The 15,910-nt window shown below is 37.2% G+C and overlaps 1 protein-coding gene across 1 annotated transcript in view; it reads right to left on the reverse strand.

Moving 5' to 3' along the window:
- Positions 1-15,910, reverse strand: part of RIGI (RNA sensor RIG-I) — an 80,388-nt gene that overhangs the window by 24,077 nt on the left and 40,401 nt on the right. The window contains exon 11 of the mRNA XM_072612731.1: positions 15,357-15,514. Within this exon, the coding sequence (XP_072468832.1) occupies positions 15,357-15,514 (158 nt within the window). The remainder of the gene's footprint in view (positions 1-15,356; positions 15,515-15,910) is intronic.

Raw genomic sequence — 15,910 nt, forward strand, 5'->3', positions numbered from 1 at the left:
GTAAATAAAACTCTGGATAAGGTAGATATGATAGATCTTTGGAGAAAATTAAATGGGAATAGAAAGGAATATACCTTTTTCTCAGCGGTACATGGAACATTTACAAAAATTGACCATGTACTAGGACATAAAAATCTCACAATCCAGTGCAGAAAGGTAGAGATAATCAATGCATCCTTTTCAGATCATAATGCATTAAAAATTACATGTAATAAAAGGCCATGGAAAGAGAAACCAAAAATCAATTGGAAACTAAATAATCTAATTCTAAAGAAGGATTGGGTTAAAGAAGAAATCATAGAAACAATCAACAACTTCATTCAAGAGAATGACAATAGTGAGACAACGTACCAAAACTTATGGGACACTGCAAAAGCAGTTATTAGGGGAAGTTTTATATCTCTGAATGCTTACATAAATAAAATAGAGAAAGAGGAGATCAATGACTTAGGCTTGCAGTTGAAAAAGCTAGAAAAAGAACAAATTGAAAATCCCCAAGTAAATACCAAATTAGAAATACTGAAAACCAAAGGAGAGATTAATAAAATTGAAATAAAGAAAACTATTGAATTAATAAATAAAACCAATAGTTGGTTTTATGAAAAAACTAATAAAATTGATAAACCTTTGGTTAATCTGATCAAAAAAAAGAAAGAAGAAAACCAAATTACTAACATTAAAAATGAAAGGGGTGAACTCACCTCCAATGAGGAGGAAATTAAAACAATAATTAGAAACTACTTTGCCCAACTTTATGCCCACAAATTCGATAATCTAAACGAGATGGATGAATATTTTAAAAAATACAAATTGCCCAGATTAACAGAAGAGGAAGTTGAATACTTAAACAACCCCATCTCAGAAAAAGAAATTGAACAAGCCATCAATGAACTCCCTAGGAAAAAATCTCCAGGGCCAGATGGATTCACAAGTGAATTCTATCAAACATTTAAAGAACAGTTAATTCCAATACTACATACACTATTCTTGAAAATTGGGGAAGAAGGAGTCCTTCCAAATTCTTTCTATGATACAAATATGGTTTTGATACCCAAACCAGGAAGAGACAAAACAGAGAAAGAAAATTATAGACCAATTTCCCTAATGAATATAGATGCAAAAATTTTAAATAAGATTTTAGCAAAACGAATACAGCATCTTATCACGAGATTAATACATTATGATCAGGTAGATTCATACCAGGACTACAGGGCTGGTTCAATATTAGGAAAACTATTAGCATTATCGACCACATCAACAACAAAGCTAACAAAAACCACATGATTATCTCAATAGATGCAGAAAAAGCTTTTGACAAAATACAACATCCATTCCTACTAAAAACATTGGAGAACGTAGGAATAAAGGGAACTTTCCATAAAATAATAAGCAGTATCTATCTAAAACCTTCAGCAAGCATTATATGCAATGGGGATAAGCTAGATGCATTCCCAGTAAGATCAGGGGTGAAACAAGGTTGTCCATTATCACCACTATTATTCAATATGGTACTAGAAATGTTAGCTGTAGCAATTAGACAAGATAAAGATATTCAAGGAATTAGAATAGCCAAAGAAGAAACTAAGTTATCACTCTTTGCAGATGATATGATGATTTACCTAGAGAATCCCAGAGATTCAAGTAAAAAATTACTTGAATTAATAAACAACTTTGGCAAAGTTGCAGGGTACAAAATAAACCCACACAAATCCTCTGCATTCCTATATATTAGCAACAAAGTTCAACAGCAAGAGATAGAAAGAGAAATCCCATTTAAAGTTAGGGTAGACAGTATAAAATACTTAGGAGTCTACCTGCCAAAACAAACCCAGGGACTATATGAACACAATTACAAGACACTTTTTGCACAAATAAAGTCAGATTTAAGTAAGTGGAAAAACATTAGTTGCTCATGGGTAGGCCGTGCTAATATAATAAAAATGACAATTCTACCCAAATTAATATACTTATTTAGTGCCATACCAATTAAACTATCAGACAATTACTTTCTAGAGCTGGATAAAATAATATCAAAATTCATTTGGAAAAACAAAAGGTCCAGAATATCAAAGGGACTAATGAAAAGAAATGCTTGGGAAGGTGGCCTAGCGCTACCAGACCTTAAACTGTACTATAAAGCAGCAATTATCAAAACCACTTGGTATTGGTTAAGAAACAGAGAGGTAGACAAGTGGAATAGACTTGGCACTCAAGATGCAGTAGGCAAGGAATATAGCAACCTTCTGTTTGATAAACCCAAGGACCCCAGCTTCTGGGATAAGAACTCATTGTTTGACAAAAATTGCTGGGAAAACTGGATAACAGTGTGGCGGAAATTAGGCATAGACCCATACCTGACACCGTACACAAGAATAAAGTCCAAATGGGTACATGATTTAGGTATAAAGACTGATACCATGAATAAACTGGAGAAGCAAGGAATAGTGTATTTATCAGATCTATGGAGAAGGGAAGAATTCTTTACTAAAGGAGAGATAGAAAGCATTATGAAATGCAAAATGGATAACTTTGAGTACATTAAACTGAGAAGTTTTTGCACAACCAAACCCAATGCAACCAAAATCCGGAGGGATGTAGTAAATTGGGAAAAAATTTTTACAGCTAAGCTCGGGGATAAAGGCCTCATTTCTAGAATATATAGAGAACTGACCCAAATGTATAATCATACAAGTCATTCCCCAATTGATAAATGGTCAAAGGATATGAACAGGCAATTTTCAGAGGAAGAAATTAAAGCTATCTATAATCATATGAAAAAATGCTCTAAATCACTATTGGTTAGAGAGATGCAAATCAAAATAACTCTGAGGTACCACATCACACCTATAAGATTGGCAAACATGACAGAACAAGAAAATGATAAATGCTGGAGAGGATGTGGGAGAGTTGGAACACTAATTCATTGTTGGTGGAGCTGTGAGCGCATCCAACCATTCTGGAGAGCAATTTGGAACTATGCCCAAAGGGCTACAAAAATGTGCATACCCTTTGACCCAGCAATATCGCTACTAGGACTATATCCCCAAGAGATCATAAAAATGGGAAAGGGTCCCACATGTACAAAAATATTTATAGCAGCACTCTATGTAGTTGCCAAAAACTGGAAGTCAAGGGGATGTCCATCAATTGGGGAATGGCTGAATAAATTATGGTATATGAATGTAATGGAGTACTATTGTGCCATAAGAAATGATGAACAAGAAGACTTCAGAGAGGCCTGGAAGGACTTATATGACCTGATGCTGAGTGAAAGGAGCAGAACCAGGTGAACTTTATGCACAGCAACAACCACAGTGTGTGAGAGTTTTTTCTGGTAGACTTAGATTTTTGTAATAACACAAGAACTTCTGAAAAAAAAAAAAAAATCCCAATGGTGGACCTCAAGGCAAAAAGCCTTCCACACTCAGAGAGAGAAATATGGAAGTCACTCACATAATGTAGCAGATCATGTTTGTGTATGTGTATCTGTTTGTGTATCATGTTCTGATTTGTTATACGGATTCTTTCATTTATCTTAGTCTGACTACATAGCATGACGATAGTGAAAATATACTCAATAGGAAAGTATATGTAGAATCTATACAGAATTGTATGCAGTCGTGGGGAGGGAGGGAGGTAGTGGGGGGTGGGTGGGGAGGGATAAAATCGCAATTGTATGGCAGTGATTGTTAAACATTAAAAAAAATAAAAAAATTAATTAAAAAAAAAAAAAAAAAAAAAGAATCTAAGGAGGTCTTCATAGGGTGAGAAAGCCAGGAGTATATGGGACCTCTTCCTTTTAAAGGCTAGATCAACCACCAAACCCCTATCATCACTCCCTCTAGAGTCATTCAGGGAGGTAGGTTGGATACCAGCATTTTGCTTGCTGTCAGGGTCCATAGGCCCCATCAGAGTTCATCAACTTATTCCTCTAATTGGCAACTGCTACTCCAATATTAAAGAAGACTCAAGCCTGGTTCCCTGAAAAATCCCACAAAGGTACAAGATTCCTTCTCCTTTCTGCATCACTAGAAATAGAGGCCTCACTGTGCCAATATCATAAAAGTGACAATACTAACAAAATTAATTTTCATATTTAGTGTTATACCAATCAAACTACCGGTGGGAAACTTTACAGAATGAAATAAAATAACAACAAAATATATTTGGAGGAATAAAAGATCTAGAATATTTAAAGAAATGATGAAAAATGTATAAGAATAAAAGGGGAGAGTTGGACTTTCAAGAGCCAAGATGGTGTAGCAAGAAGTAAATTGCTCTCACTTTCCCTTATTGACATCTAAAAACCCAGAAAGTATTATAACAATCCTGGAATAGCAGAGCCAGCAGAAAGACAGGGTGCAGCAGTCTTCTAGCCCAGGAGACTTGGGAGATTAATAGGAAAGATCCCTCTTGTTCTGCTGGAAGGGGAGCAGTAAAGGCAAGCCAGCAGCAAGCCTCACCTCAGCAAATCAGAGGGAGATCCTGAGCTCCAGGGGAACTGGAAGACTCCAAATCAGACAGCCACCACATATGCTGGCAGGCAGGTGTCCTCCAACAGCCAAACCTTCCCTTGCTTCAATGCAAATCCAGGTGGGCAAACTCCATCAGCCAAACCTCCCTGTGCATCCTTCATGGGCCAGACCTCCCTACCCCTACATCAAGAGCTTCAGGGTAGCCCTAGAGAAATGCAGAAAAACCCCACCTGTCCTCAGCACATACCAGCCACAAACACTAGGACCTCAGTTCAGAACGAAATAAGATGCCAGACTCTTACAGCCTCCAGCTGCCAGCACCTGAGGCCCCTGCACACAAAACCAGTGATGAGGTACCTGGTCCCTAGCACAAGAAGCTTGGGACAGTGCCCCCTGTGCTCTAGCAGAAGAGCTCAACTTTAAAAGCCAGGAAATAGGCAAACATCATGAGCAAAAAGCAGAAACAGACAATGACCACAGATTCTTTCTATGGGGACAGGGAAAATCAAAACACAAATTCAAAAGAGGACAATATTGTCAATATACCCATATCTGAAACCTCCGAGAGGAATACGAACTGGTCTCAAGCCCCCAAATCCTTTTTGTAAGCACCCAAGAAGGATTTTAAAAGTCAAGTAAAACAGGTAGAAAAAAACTGGGAAAAGAAATGAGAGGTATGAAAGAGAAGATCAATAGCTTGGAAAAGGAAGGACAAAACTGATTGTAGAAAACAATTCTTTAAAAACACAAATAGGCAAAATGAAAAAAAGTACACTGAAGAGAAGAACTCCTTAAAAAGTAGAATTGGCCAAATGAAAAAAGAGGCACAAAAACACACTGAAGAGAAGAATTCCTCATAAGGTAGAATTGGCCAAATGGAAAAGGAGGTACAAAAGCTAAATGAAGAAAACATTCTTTAAAAATTACAGTTGGGCAGGTGGAATCTAATAACTTTATGAGACATCAAGAATCAGTGAAACAAAATCAAAAGGATGAAAAACAGAAGAAAATATAAAATACCTCATTAGAAAATAAGTCCAGAAGAGATAACTTAAGAATTATTGGTCTAGCAATGCAGGCAAAATGCCTTCCACGTCCAGAGAAAGAACTATGGAATTCAATCACAGAATATAGCAGACCATTTTTTTTTAGTGTGCATTAAGTTTTATGTTTTATATATATATATATATATATATGTGTGTGTGTGTGTGTGTGTGTGTGTGTGTGTGTGTGTATATATATGTGTGTATATATATATGTGTATATATATGTTATATATATATGTACATATATATATGTTATATATGTTATATGATTTTTCCCATTTATTATAATTCTTCTCCACAGCCTGACTATAGTGAAAATGTATTTAATAGGAATGTATATGTAGATTCTATATAAAATTGTATGCCATCTCAGGGAGGTAGGGGAAAAAATCTAAGTTATATGGTAGTGATTGTAGAACACTAAAAATAAATAAAATTAATATTTAAAAAAAAGAATTATTGGTCTACCTGAAAGCCATGATCAAAAAAAAACAAAAACAAAAAAAAAAAAAAAAACAGCCTGGACAGCATATTTCAAGAAATTATCAAGGAAAACTGTCCTGAGGTCCTAGAATCAGAGGGTAAAATAGTAATTGAAAGAATCCACTGATCACCTCTTGAAACAGATTCCAAATTGAAAACACCAATTGTAGCCAAATTCCAGAATTACCAGGTAAAGGAGAAAATAACTGCACACAGCCAGAAAGAAACAATTTAAATATTGTGTCAGGATCATACAGGACCTTGCAGCTTCTATAATAAAAGATCAGAGGGCTTGTAATATGATATTCTGGAAGACAAAGGAGCTTGGATTACAACCAAGGATCAACTACTCAGCAATACTAAGCATAATCTTTCAGGGGAGGAGATGGACATTCAGTGAAATAGGGGACTTCCAAACCTTTCTGATGAAACAAGCAGAGCTCAACAGGAAATCTGAATATAAGGCTCAAAAGAGGTAAACAGGAAATTTATTTAACTTTTATAAATCGTCTGCCACAAAAAGAAGACTAAAAACACCTTAGAAATTGCCTTTGTCAATAGTTAGTCTCCTGTCTAAGTAGAGGGAGATTTCAATCAAGGGCAACAGTAATATAGGATACAAATTCATTCATAAAATCTGACAGAAAAGGGGAAGTAGTGGAAATTATGATCAATACTGTATCATAAAATATTAAACAGTAAAGGAAACAAAAAATTTTATAGAAACCTTGCTAAAATAAGCCAAATTATTCCAAAATATGAAATTGGGAAGAAAATAGTAACTAAAAAATAGAAAAGATTTCTATGAAAAATGTAATAAAGGAGGCAGAGCCAAGATGGTGGAATAGAAAGACAAACATACGCTAGCTCTTACCTCACAGTCCATAAAATACCTGTAAAGAAGAACTCTCAACAAATGCTAGAGCAGCAGAAGCCACAGAAAAACAAAGTAGAAGAGATTTCTATCCCAGAGTGACCTGAAAGACTGACAAGAAAGGTCTGTCACGCACCTGGATTCAGAGTAGAGCCTGGCACCCAAAGGAGCAGATCCAAGCAGGCTTCAGGGACAGAAGCTCCAGCAGCCCCACAGATCTCTCAAGCCTCAGGCACCAGAGGTCAGTGAGAGGGTCTTTTTGGCTGTCCAAGAAGGGAGCAGGGTGTCCCCATAACTTGGGCCTCCTCAGGTGGCAGCAGTAGAGGCAGCAGCAGGGCTCCGAAAGCAGGCAGTAGCCCACATCCATTGTTGAAGGTCTCAATGGTAAACCCCTTGAGGGAACTGAGCCCTGTGTGGCAGCCCTGCCCTCTCCTGAACAGCTGATCTTTTTTTTTTTTAATTTATTTATTTAATATTTAACATTCATTTTCACAAAATTTTGGGTTCCAAATTTTCTCCCCATTTGTCCCCTCCCCCACCCCAAAACACCGAGCATTCTAATTGCCCCTATCACCAATCTGCCCTCTCTTCTATCATCCCTCTCTGCCCTTGTCTCTTTCTTCTCTTTTGTCCTGTAGGGCCAAAAAAATTTCTATACCCCTTTACCTGTATTTCTTATTTCCTAGTAGCAAGAACAGTACTCGACAGTTGTTGCTAAAACTTTGAGTTCCAACATCTCTTCCCCCCTCCCTCCCCACTCCTTCCCTTTGGAAGGCAAGCAATTCAATATAGGCCAAATCTGTGTAGTTTTGCAAATGACTTCCATAATAGTCGTGTTGTATAAGACTAACTATATTTCCCTCCATCCTATCCTGCCCCCCATTGCTTCTATTCTCTCTTTTGATCCTGTCCCTCCCCAAGAGTGTTGACCTCAAATTGCTCCCTCCTCCCAATGCCCTCCCTTCCATCATCCACCCCACCCTGCTTATCCCCTTCTCCCCCACTTTCCTGTATTGTAAGATAGGTTTTCATACCAAAATGAGTGTGCATTTTATTCCTTCCTTTAGTGGAATGTGATGAGAGTAAACTTCATGTTTTTCTCTCACCTCCCCTCTTTTTCCCTCCACTGAAAAGTCTTTTGGTTGCCTCTTTTATGAGAGATAATTTACCCCATTCCATTTCTCCCTTTCGCCTCCCAATATATTCCTCTCTCACTGCTTGATTTCATTTTTTTAAGATATGATCCCATCCTCTTTCATTCACTCTGTGCATTCTGTCTCTCTGTGTGTGTGCATGTGTGTGTGTGTATGTGTGTGTAATCCCACCCAGTACCCAGATACTGAAAAGTTTCAAGAGCTACAAATATTGTCTTTCCATGTAGGAATGTAAACAGTTCAACTTTAGTAAGTCCCTTATGACTTCTCTTTGCAGTTTACCTTTTCATGCTTCTCTTCATTCTTGTGTTTGAAAGTCAAATTTTCTTTTCAGCTCTGGTCTTTTCATCAAGAATGCTTCAAAGTCCTCTATTTCATTGAAATACCATTTTTCCCCCTGAAGTATTATACTCAGTTTTGCTGGGTAGGTGATTCTTGGTTTTAGTCCTAGTTCCTTTGACTTCTGGAATATCATATTCCACGCCTTTCAATCCCTTAATGTGAAGCTGCTAGATCTTGTGTTATCCTGATTGTATTTCCACAATACTTGAATTGTTTCTTTCTAGCTGCTTGAAATATTTTCTCCTTGACCTGGGAACTCTGGAATTTGGTCACAATGTTCCTAGGAGTTTCTCTTTTTGGATCTCTTTCAGGCAGTGATCTGTGGATTCCTGGAATACTTATTTTGCCCTCTGGTTCTAGAATCTCAGGGCAGTTTTCCTTGATAATTTCACGAAAAATGATGTCTAGGCTCTTTTTTTGATCATGGCTTTCAGTTAGACCGATAATTTTTTAATTGTCTCTCCTGGATCTATTTTCCAGGTCAGTTGTTTTTCCAATGAGATATTTCACATTATCTTCCATTTTCTCATTCTTTTGGTTTTGTTTTGTGATTTCTTGGTTTCTCATAAGGTCATTAGCCTCCATCTGTTCCATTCTAATTTTGAAAGAACTATTTTCTTCAGTGAGCTTTTGAACCTCCTTTTCCATTTGGCTAATTCTGCTTTTGAAAGCATTCTTCTCCTCATTGGCTTTTTGAACCTCTTTTGCCAATTGAGTTAGCCTATTTTTCAAGGTGTTATTTTCTTCAGCATGTTTTTGGGTCTCCTTTAGCAAGGTATTGGCCTGTTTTTCATACTTTACTTGCATCTCTCTCATTTCTCTTCCCAGTTTTTCCTCCACCTCTCTAACTTGATTTTCAAAATCCTTTTTGAGCTCTTCCATGGCCTGAGCCCATGGTATATTTATTTTGGATGTGTGGGATACAGAAGCCTTGACTTCTGTGTCTTTCCCTGATGGTAAGCATTGTTCTTCCTCATCAGAAAGGAAGGGAGGAATTATCTGTTCACCAAGAAAGTAGCCTTCTATAGTCTTATTTTTTTTTCCCTTTTCTGGGCATTTTCCCAGCCAGTGACTTGACTTCTGAATGTCCTCTTCACACCCACTTCGCCTCCAGATCTGCCCAGCCAGAGCTTGGGGTCTGAGATTCAAATACTGCTTCCCAGCCTCAGGGCTTTGGTTGGGGGTGGGGCTGCTATGCAGTGTGAGATTAAGTTCAGGTGCTCAGGTGGGGGCAGGGCTGCCTCACGGGCTCAGTTCCCTCAGGGGGTTTATGCAGAGACCTTCAACAATGGATCTGAGCTCCTGCCTGCTTTGGGAGCCCCTGTCCGCTGCTGCCCCTGCTGCTTCCTCCTGAGGGGGCCCGAGCCACGGGGACACCCCACTCCCCTCTCGGCCACCCAAAAAGCCTCTCTCACCGATCCATGTCACCTGTGGGTGGAGGGACCTGCCCTGCTGCTGGAGATTCTGTCCCTGAAGCCTGCTCGGATCTGCTTCTCTCGGTGCTGCGCCACCTAGGCAGGGATGGGCTCTGCTCTGGGTTCAGGGTGTGATGGACCTTTCTTCGGTTTTTCAGGGCACTCTGGAACAGAAATCTCCTCCGCTTTGTTGTTCTGTGGTTTCTGCTGCTCCACAATTTGTTGGGAGTTCTTTTTTACAGATATTTTATGGGCTGTGGGTTTGGAGCTAGTGTATGTGAATCTTTCTACTCCACCATCTTGGCTCCTCCCCCCACAGCTGATCTTAATCTCACACTGAATAGCAGCCCTGCCACTTCCTAAAGCCCCTGAGGGGTTTGGAGCAGATCATCTGAATCTCAGCCCCCAGTGTTGGCTTGGCAGAACTGGAGGCAAGGTTGTTGTGGAGAGGAAACTCAGAAATCAAATAACTGGCTGGGAAAATGCCCAAAAAAGCGAAAAAAAATAAGACCATAGAAGGTTACTTTCTTGAGGAACAGGTGTCTCTCCCCCATCCTTTCAGATGAGGAAGAACAAACCATACTGTCAGAGGAGTCAAGGCCTCTGCCTCCACGGCCTCCAAAGGGAACTTAAAATGGTCTCAGGCAACATAAGACCTTAAAAACAAGTTAGCAGCTTACTAAAGGAGAGCCAAAAAAATGCTGAGGAAAACAACAGCTTTAAAAAGAGGCTAACTCAATTGGAAAAAGAGGTCCAAAAAGCTAATGAGGAGAAGGAGGTTTTAAAAAGCAGAATTAGCCAAATGGAGGAGAAGGTTCAAAAGCTCACTGAACAAAATAATTCGCTGAAAGAGAGAACTGAGTTCAGAGAAATGAATGACTATGAGTTAAACCAAGCAGTTAGTAAACAAAACCAAAAGAATGAAAAAATTGAAGACAACGTGAAATATCTCATTGGAAAAAACAACTGGCCTGGAAAATATATCCAGGAGAGACAGTTTAAAAATTATGGGACTACCTGAAAGCCATGATCAAAAAAAGAGGCTAGACATTATCTTCCATGAAATTATCAAGGAAAACTGCCCTGATGTTCTAGAATCAGAGGGCAAAATAAACATTGAAATAATCCACTGATCACCTCCTGAAAGAGACCTGAACAGAGAATCTCCTAGGAATATTGTGGCCAAATTTCAGAGTTCCCAGATCAAGGAGAAAATACTGCAAGCAGCTAGAAAGAAACAATTTGAGTATTGTGGAAATACAATCAGGATAACACAGGATCTGGCAGCTTCAACTTTAAGGGATTGAAGGGTTTGGAATGGGATATTTCAGAAGTCAAAGGAACTGGGATTGAAACCAAGAATCACCTACCCATCAAATCTGAGTATAATATTTCAAGGGAATAAATGGTCATTCAATGATATAGAGGACTTTTAATCATTCATATTGAGGAAAAGACCAGATCTGTATAGAAAATTTGACTTCTCAAGACAAGAATCAAGAGAAGCATGAAAAGGTAAACAGGAAAGAAAAATCATAAAAGACTCTCTAAAGTTGAACTGTTTACATTACTACATGAAAAGAAAATATTTATAACTCTTGAATTTTTTCTCAGTATTTGGGTAGATGGAGAGATTGTGCATACACACACACATACGCATATATAGATAGAGTACAGGATGTGTTGAATCAGAAGAGATGATATCCACCCAAAAAAAATAAAATAAAAATTAAGGGGTGAAGGAGGAAAATATCAGGAAGAGAAAGGGAGAAATGGAATAGGGCAGGCTATAACTCATAAAAGAGATAAGAAAAATCTTGTTCAATGGAGGAGAAAAGGGAGAAGGGGAGAGGGGAAAAATAAAGCTACTCTTTCCACATGTGGCTGAAGGAGGAAATAACATGTTCACTAATTTTGATATGAAAGTTTATATCATACCACAGGAAAGCAGGAGAGGAGGTTACAAATGGGGTGAGGGGAATGTTAGAAGGGAGGGCTAATGGGAGAAGGGAGTCACTAGAAATAAATACTTTTGAGAAGGGACAAGGTCAACTGTGGGGGAAAAATAAGGGGGGATAGAGTAGGACAGAGGGCAATATAATTAGTATTACACAACATGATTATTATAGAACTCTTTTGCAAAACAACACACATTTAGTCTGTATTGAATAGCTTGCCTTCTCAGTGGGGCTGGGGAGGGAGTGGGGGAGGGAGAGAAGTTGGAATTCAAAGTATTAGCAACGAATATTGAGAATTTTTATTTGCATATAATCTGGAAATAAAAAATACAGGGAATGGGGTATAGAAATTTATCCTGCCCTACAAGAAAAGAGAGAAGATGGGGATAAGGGAAGGATGGGGTGTGATAAAAGGGAGGGTACATTAAGGGAAGGAGTAATCAGAATGCAAGGTATTAGGAAGTGCAAGGAGGGGAGTGATGGGGAGAAAAATTGGACATGTTACAAAGTGAGGTAAAAGCAATTAGTATTAAAACAATTGACTGAATTAATTACTGAAAATAAGTCGATGACATCTTTTGTTTGGGGAAAATAATTTTAGTCTAAATTCCCGAGAGGAAGGTAACCTTCGGTAAAATTTGGCATGGATGGAAAAGTTAAGGTTTTAATGGTAAATTTGATTTTATGATGGCTATTTAATCAGGAACTAGAATATGTATAGAAAGGCATGTAAGCCACTTAAGACTTGCCTCAAAAGATGTTCCTTAGCCAAGTGAAATTAAAATCATATTTGAGACCTAGTTATTGGAACTTGCCATTTTTAGAAGCTATGGGACTATTAAGTGACTGTTCTTCTGAGTCTAACTTGAGGTATGGATAACAAGAAAGGCAGTCTGAGCCTCCAATCCATGATGCCAGTAAGCTGGTGAGATGCTGGTATGAACTGCAAAAGGTGATCTCAAGGGAAGGGTGGGAGAGATGCTGTTCAGCCTGGGCTGAGGTAGGACTCTCCTGACTCAGTTTCCCCACTGACACCTGGCAGACTTTAAGCCTGATTGAATGCAAGTGGACAATCTAATCCTGCCTGGAATTGACATGAAGTTGTATATTGTATCCCTGCAATGTCCCTACTCTTGGTGGCAATTTCCTATAGTCAAAAGGTTTGTAAGCTTAATACCAGATCTATTCATTTATAGATTATGGGTAGGGGAACATCCAAGGTTAAGTCTAAAATTCAGTTATTAGGCATAGGACTTTAGACCAACAACAATAAGTTAGGGTCCTTTAATTCTTAGTAATACTGTGGAGACAATTAGGTCAAGAGCTTGTGAAGTTAGCAACATAAATATTATTTTTGTCTCATTTGGTTAATGTTTAAAAAAAAAATTATTTTGTTGTCCATATTGTAAATGCTTTAAAAAGAAGTATCACCTGACCAAAAGTTTGAACTGTTTCATCTGTTACAAACTGTGTTAAAAATGAAAAATTAAATTAAAAAACAAACAAAAAAATGTAATAAAGAGTCATGGAAAGACAGACTAAAAATTAATTGGAAACTAAATAATCTAATCCTAAAGAATGAGTAGGTCACACAACAAATCATTGAAACAATCAATAACCACCCAAGAGAATGACAATAAGGAGACAACATACCAAAACTTAGGAGATGCAGCCAAAGCAATTCTTGGGGAAATTTTATATCTCTCAATGCTTACATGAATAAAATAGAGAAAGAGGAGATCAATGAATTGGGTATGCAACTGAAAAAGCTAGAAAAAGAACAAGTTAAAAACCCCCAATTAAACAAAATTAGAAAGTTTGAAAACCAAATGAAAGAGACGTAAAATTTAAATTAAGAAAACTATTGAACTAATAAATAAAATTGAGCTAGTTTTATGAAAAAACCAATAAAATAGATAAATCTTTGGTTAATTTGATTTAAAAAACCAAGAAGACCAAATTACCAGTATCAAAAATGAATAGGGTGAAGTCACCACCAATGAAGAAGAAATTAAAACAATAATTTGGAGATGTTTTGCACAACTGTGTGCCAATAAATTTAATGATCTTAGTGAATAGATGAATATTTACAAAAATATAAATTAATCAGATTAACTGAAGAAAAAATAGAATACTTAAATGACCCCATTTCAGAAAAAGAAATCCAATAAGCCTTCAATGAATTTCCAAGAAAATAATCTCCAGGGCCAGATGGATTTACAAGTGAATTCTGTCAAACATTTAAAGAGTAATTAATTCTAATACTATATAAACCATTTTGAGAAAATAAGCTAAGAAGGAGTTCTACTGAATTCTTTTTATGATTCAAATATGGTACTGATACCTAAACCAGGAAGAGTCAAAACAGAAAAGAAAAATTACAGACCAATTTCTCTAATGAACATAGATGCAAAAATGTTAAATAAAATATCAGCAAAAAGACTGCAGCAACTTATCACGAGGATAATACACTAGACCAGGTAGGATTTATACCAGAAATGCATGGCTGGTTCAGTATTTAGGAAAACTATCAGTATAATGGACCATATCAACTACAAAACTAACAGAAATAATATTATCTCAATAGATGCAGAAAATGCTTTTGACAAAATACAACACCCATTCCTATTAAAAACATTCGAGAGCATAGGAATAAATGATTCCTTAAAATGGTAAGTAGAATCTATCTAAAACCATTAGCAAGCATCATATGTAATGCAGATAAGCTAGAAGCACTTCCAGTAAGACTGGGGTAGTGAAACAAGAATGTCCATTATCGTCACTGCAATTCAGTATTGTACTAGAAATGTTAGCTTTTGCAATGAGAGAAGAAAAAGAAATAAAAGGAATTAAAATAGGCAAAGAAGAAACAAAGCTATCACTCTTTGCAGATGATATGATGGTATACTTAGAGAATCCTAGAGAACCAAGTAAAAAGCTACTTGAAATAATAAACAACTTTAGCAAAGTTGCAGGATATAAAATAAACCCACACGAAACATTGGCATTTCTATATATTACCAACAAAGCCCAACATCAAGAGACAGAAAGAGAAATTCCATTTAAAGTTACTATAGATATTATAAAATATGAATATTGAAGACCAAAAGAATAAAAGCAGGGATCAGAACAGAAGGAGAGAACCAAGTATAATTCAATAAAATCTAAGATCCCAGAAAAAGTCACAATGAAGAAGCAACATAGTACGGTAGAAAGAGAACTGGCTTTAGAATCAAAGGATGTGGATTCAAATCCCACCTCTTATGCTTATAACCTGTGTGACTTTAGGCAAGTCACTTAATTACCTTGGGCCCCAGTTTCCTAATCTGTAAAATAACAAGGCCTCAGATATGTTTTGCAGCTTTAGAACCATGTTCTATGATAACCCTAAAAGACAACTTCTGCCTATCAGCTTCTGTTTCTAGGCCAAAGGAAAACCAAGAGACCTAACTTACTTTACTCTCTGAATAGCCCCTGTGTAAGCATGATCCCCTCACCTCCAACAAATTTTCTTTGGAGGTCTCTGGGAATCAGGGCACAAAGTCAGTCTACATTGTAAACTTAGTGATAGTTTCAACCAGCGAAACTATTGACAAATAAGGTACTTACCCGTAAATGTGAAGTATATAGAAAAAGCTCTTTACAAATCCTTCTTTCTTTCTTTTTGTCCTCCATTTGCAATAGCATGCACTTTTTGTGAACATCGATGATCCACTGTTCATATTTCTGGGTTCCAAAGACTCTATTCTGAATTTTAGATAAATTCTCTGGAAACCAAACAAACAATTTAGCACTGTTCATGAATTGCCAAATCAACTTCGCTTCCAGTTCTATTTCCCTTATAAGTTTTAGCCAACGAGGGCAATAAGACTAACCTGTGATTGTGAGCAAATCACTTCCTTTCCCTATGCATCACTTTCCTCATCTTTAAAATGAGAGTGCTGGACAAAATAACCTAAGATTAATCCAGTTATAAATCAATGATACTACAAAATGTTCTGATTTCAGAGGTATTTTCTGCTGTCAACCAATGTTATTGGGAGAAAATATTTAAAATGCTTTTTGTTTTAAAATGGCTGATTCAGTCCTCAAAGGGAGGGAAGCAAGATAAGAATCAGGTAATAAGAAATGTCATAGGAAAAAACAACAACACTGAAGTGCGG

Source organism: Notamacropus eugenii, chromosome 1 (genome assembly GCF_028372415.1).
Source record: "Notamacropus eugenii isolate mMacEug1 chromosome 1, mMacEug1.pri_v2, whole genome shotgun sequence".
In the NCBI taxonomy this organism is placed as follows: Eukaryota; Metazoa; Chordata; class Mammalia; order Diprotodontia; family Macropodidae; genus Notamacropus; species Notamacropus eugenii.